Source organism: Rhagoletis zephyria, unplaced genomic scaffold (genome assembly GCF_001687245.7).
Source record: "Rhagoletis zephyria isolate East Lansing unplaced genomic scaffold, Rhagoletis_zephyria_1.1 Rzeph_scaffold_01344, whole genome shotgun sequence".
In the NCBI taxonomy this organism is placed as follows: Eukaryota; Metazoa; Arthropoda; class Insecta; order Diptera; family Tephritidae; genus Rhagoletis; species Rhagoletis zephyria.
In genome coordinates this window covers 116,004-121,627 of record NW_016158428.1, presented here as the reverse complement: position 1 = coordinate 121,627, position 5,624 = coordinate 116,004, and the positions used below count along the sequence as shown (strand labels likewise).

Below are 5,624 nucleotides of genomic sequence, written 5' to 3'. Positions count from 1 at the left end.
CTGAATTTCATCAAAATCGCATAACATTTACTATTTCCGCCCACAAGAGCTGTAGGCGTGGTAGCGCGTTGAATTTTACCATTTTCCAGATTTCTTCCTTCCTAAGTACCGCACAGCGCATATACGAAATTTCAACGAATTTCTAGTACGGTTACTACTTTTGGCCGCACAGTGGGGACGTCCCACTGTGCGGCGTGGGTACACAAACAACCCCAGCTCCTTATCGTACATTCATATAGAGCATTTATATAATGTAAGTATATAAAAAATTAAAATTTCTAGCGTAATGGCGAGGGGGAGGAGAAGCGAGCCAGTTGGCGCTCAACTCGACGCGGCGCGGCAAGCGTTTGCGCGCCACCACTAAAAAACCAAAGGCGCTGAGAAAAAATATGCGTATCGGATTGAGGGCTAAAAAACAGTAACAATTTACCTTGAATTTCCAATAATTCGCTTATCAGTTATTGGAAAAATACCGTTCTATTTTTGTGTATACTGCAGAAGGGAATTTAACGCAGAACTACACTGTATGCAAAAATATAGAGCACTTCGTTTAAAACAAGTTCCATTTTATGCAAATGTATGCCTGTATACATAATTGGAATGTTTCAGTAAAACAAAGCCAGAGAAAATACTACTCACGGGCTTTATTTACTTGTTTATGAAATAAATATAGCGGAAGTTATTTCCTTATCTTTTGGAAATAAAGCCCGCGGCCATAGTTGCTCTTTCGCAAATGAACTAAAGCCCGCGGGCATTATTGCCTTTTATTGATGGGCGGTATTTCCCCTTCGAAATGGAAATTACGCCGATGGGTTTTATTTCTCGTTTTTTTTTGGGAAATTAAGCCCATGGGCGTTATTTCCGCGGGCCTTGTTGCACTCCACCGCTTATTTCATGTGTAGAGCCATTAAAAAAATATTTGAAACGAATCGAAAGTGTGCCACCAAATTTGATGTCTGATACGAAAAAAATGCCTCATATATATTTCATTACTACAACGCATAACCAAAAAACCTTCAAAATAAAAGTTTCGAGCAACGAAAAAAAATTTTCATTGAGAATAACTATTACTAAGCAACGTAAAGAAACAAAAGTCGAAAATAAAAGTTACGAGCAACGCAAAAAAAATTTCATTGAGAATAACTCTTATCATGCAACGAAAAAAGAAAAAAGTCGAAAACAAAAATTATGGGCAATGGAAACAATTTTGTCTTAGGAATAACTCTTATCAGGCAAAAAAAAAACGTCGCAAATAAAAGTTATGACGTGAAAGCAAAAAAGTTGAAAATAAAAGATATGACCAACGAAAAAATTTTAGTTTTGGAAATAACTCCTATAAAGCAACAAACAAATTTTTTACTGTCCTATGACCAACGTTTTCCACCTCCAAAAGATATCATAACAGTTATTTAGGGTCTCTGGAATATTGACTTGCAAGTACCGGAACTATTTCTTGCACGTTTATTTGCCCAAAATTTCTTCCACGGCTCGGCGCCAGTGAGTCATTCGCAATCGTATGCTGCGAATGCCGCATTATACTAAAGCCAGCCTTTCGGCATAACTGCCATACCTAAACAAAAGCGTTGGGCGGAGCGGTTTCGGACGCCTAGCGTTAGCGCCGAAGTGCCATACCTTAACAAAAGCGTCAACGCTACGTCAAATACAGAAATAACACCAACAACAAGCATAGGTTTGATTGTGTGTAACACGAAAACGCCAGTTTCGCCGTTTTCTGCAGCCGACTTCAATACCTAACGCCCTGCCAAAATCGGATTTTCCAAGCGCTCAGCGTTGACGCCGCGTTGTTTCGGTTTGCTTCATACAAATTGTATGGGCATGAGAATTTTTCGACAACCAGACATCGCTGACGCTTTTGTTTAGGTATAGCAGTAAGCAACTATTCCATATGAACACAGACTTGTACATATGCAAACCTTTTGCATATCATTATTGTAATAAATCAAACGTTCCAGCAACAAACTTGTATAAATACTGCATACGCATGTATTATATGGATACAAATGTACATACATATGTATGCTCGTAAATATGTATGTACATAATTTTATTAATTGTATCCCGTTTTGCAGTCTACATATGCAGTAGAGATGGTCGCGGAATACCGGGACCCGAGGGATTCAAACTAATTTTAAAATGGCTGCGATGGGCGGTATCAGGAAGCTTCCTCCTTATAAAACCCACAATTTCCAAAAACGTTATTTAACGCTTTTTAATTAAATATTGAGACAAAAACGATGGCGAAGCAAGACAGAATAAGAAGCAGTGTTGCCAACTCCAAAGGTCCCAAAATACCATTTTACTCTGAAAAACGCCCTGTTTCCCCCATTTTAAAATTCGAAAATCCCATTTATGAATATTGAATATTACAATTTTTTATATTCAATACCCCCTATCTGCACTTTTCACAAAAATGTGATTCTGATATAAAACTCCACCTAAGACTTAACTGTCATCGGTGATATTAATCCTGTCCTTGTATAACGCTTCTCAGAAGAATTTGCTATTAAATTGCAGTCAGAATTAACATCAGTGTGACAGGTAAGCACCGTTGCCAGTTTAGCCTGTTTGAGGCTAGATCTAGTTTTTTCTTTGTCGTTTAGCTTTGAAATTAAGATTTAGCTTCGTGGCTTTTTTCTGACCTTTCCTTATTTTCAAACCAGCATTTTTTAACCCTTCTGTAGTGTTTGGAATTTACCCCTTCCTTTAATGTTTGGGGTCATTTTGACCCAATTATAGAAATTAGTAAATTTTAAGAAAAAAAGATTGAATTCAGTTAATATTTTATTTATCACATGCAGAAACTTTATCGACAAGTGCTGTATGCTTATCGGTTCAAAGTTGTCCTTAACTACTAAATAATAATTTGGGTAGAATGACGTAGAAACACTGTGGGTGTATGGAAAAACTATGTTGCCTTCTAGAAAGCAAATAAATGAAAAAAAAAAATATTTTATATTTTGCAAAACCACAGCTGATTATGTTTTTGACGAATAGACAACGCCACAGCTTATTTAAAATTACCTATCCCTGTAATTAAAGATGTAATTTTGACCCAATCATTGCAGAAGGATTAAGGGCAATGCTCCACAATATTTATAGTGGCACTAAAGTTTTCCAGTTCAGTTTTACTTGGCGAAATGCTCCGTCCGACGAAATTTTCTCAGCGAACTCGTTCTGTTTATACTTTAACAGTTTTTTCATGGGCTCTCAAGTGTCCCTATAAAACCAGGAAAAGCAAGGGGATGACGTCGAGCACTACATCGTGAGGGCGAAAGGTAGTTAGTCGCCGCTGCTATGCCTAGTCATTCGGGGTTCCTCAGCCTCTTCATCGCCTCTGCTATTGCGTCACATGCTGCCGACCATTCTTCGCTGCTTTGTAGCATAGCCTCCACGAGTGACTCAGGCGTCAAACTCTCGTCAGATATGTTGCGAAATCTGCATCTGCATACACTCAAAAAATATGTATTCTATTACATCTGCGGAAGTCGCATATGGGTTCCGGTTCGTGTTTGAATCGGTGAAGGTATGATTTGAAGCACCTGTGTCGAGTTAAATAGTTTGTCAAATAGAAATCGACTTCGCCGTTTAGTCTGCATTATTTTCGTGTATATACGGTTTGCTCTTCACAATGCATGTTTCTTCTTAGAGGAACTATTCAATTAAAACTCAGATACATTTTTTTTACGTTGGGAAAGATAGTATAAAAACCCAACGATGTTTATTTGGCTGAATTCAAATTACTACTACTCTTACATTTCTATTTCTTACATTCTTCTTTTACTCGACCTTCATTTATTTGCACATTTCGTTGATGCCACATCGCACCAAATTCGCTCAATTCTTAACAATCCCCCCGAAAAACTATCAGTTTTTCCAATGCTATAACCCCTTGGCCAGTTCTCAGATTCTATTTCTCTTCTGTGTTTATCGGCAGGATGCATATCTTTTGTATTGGCCTGTGTAAAATGTTCGTCGCAGTTTGAATTGCCACTGAGCGTACCAAATTATCCCTAATGGGATGAAGTTCTATTATACGGCCTATAGCCCATTGCGCAAGTGGAAAATTCTCACTCTTAATTAGCACCAACTGTCCTAAGCGCACTCGCTCCGATTCTCGTCGCCACTTCTTGCGCTCCTGTAGTGTTATCAAATACTCGTTATGCCATCTGACCCAAAACGCGTTGATAATAGCCTGTCTCTCTTTCCATTGGTTAATGCCTTTAGCTGCTGAACTCTCTGGAATTGCGAACGGTAGCGGAAGAACAAGAGGTTCTCCGATTAATAGATGGCCAGGTTTTCAATTGATGTAAAGGGCGCGAATTGAGTTTCGCTTCGATTTGAGTAAGTAAAGTTGATAGTTGCTCAAAGGACAGTACTCGCAAACCAACAGCTCGAAATAGATGACGCTTCATCGACTTTACTGCAGCCTCGTAAATTCCACCCTGGTGTGGCGCTGCAGGGGTCATAAATCGCCATTCCGTACCTTTACCACTCAAATGCTGAAATACCTCCTTTTTGTACCACACCTCCGTTGCCTAACGTATCTCATTCGCTGCACCCACAAATGCTATGCCGTTGCCGCTATAGATTCTTTTGCAGCGACCTCGGCGAGCCACGAATTGTTCATAACACGTAATGAAAGCCACTGTCGTTAAGTCTGTCACCACATGCAGGTGAACTGCTCTTGATTTGAGGCATACAAAAACAGCAATCCACACTTTCTGTTTTATAAGCTGATTCCAATCCCTGTAAATCATTTAAATCTCCATCGGCCCGGCATAATCCACTCCTGAATGCAGAAAAGGATTACCTGCTCTTACTCGATCAGGAGGTAGATCCGACATCATTTGAACCTCAGTACGATGATTATGTCGTACGCAAATAACACATCTGTGCAGATAGCTTCTCAGTGCACTACGAAGGCGCGGAACCCAATAATTCTGGCGAATAAACTGCATCATGATCTGAACCCCGCCGTATTTTGTTTCTGTATGTGCGTGATCCATTATTAACCACGCTAATCTTGAACCATCCGGAACTATGACTGAGTGTCGCATGTTCTCAACCGAATTTGAATTTTTTAATCGACCGTACACTCTGAGAAGTCCATGTGTCATCACAGGTTTCAACGATTCAATCTTACTCTTTTCTGGAACTCGTCTACCTTCTTCCAAATTCGTAATCTAATTGTTGTAACATTGCACTTGCTCTTGTCTCAAGAGATACTTCATCGCTTGCGCTCTGTGGTCATTATCTGGCACCAGCGTTGCCATTTTAGCCGTTTTCCGGCTAGATTTAGCCGGTTTTGATAGCAACTAGCCGGAGAAAATTCGATCTAGCCGGCAGCCGATTTGTTAGCCGGTTTGTAAAAAAAAGTTAGCCGTTTTTAGCCGATTTTACTATATGCCTAATTTTCAGGTGCAAAAAGTAAACAAGTTGTAAGCAAAGAAATCCAATGTGCGTTAAAACGTTAAACGCTATTTTATATATAAGATACGGTTTAAAACGTGAAGAAAAATGCTGCCATAATTTTACTGTAGATGACGATCTCTTAAAATTAATGAATTCAGGTGATATATACAAGAGTGATTCATTTGATAATA

The 5,624-nt window shown here is 39.1% G+C and overlaps 1 protein-coding gene across 1 annotated transcript in view; it reads right to left on the bottom strand.

Moving 5' to 3' along the window:
• Positions 1-5,124: 5,124 nt before the first annotated feature.
• The window catches only part of LOC108363714 (uncharacterized), a 7,724-nt gene continuing 7,224 nt past the window's right edge, over positions 5,125-5,624 (bottom strand). The window contains exon 2 of the mRNA XM_017617163.1: positions 5,125-5,282. Coding sequence (XP_017472652.1) covers positions 5,205-5,282 — 78 coding nt within the window. The 3' untranslated portion in view covers positions 5,125-5,204. The remainder of the gene's footprint in view (positions 5,283-5,624) is intronic.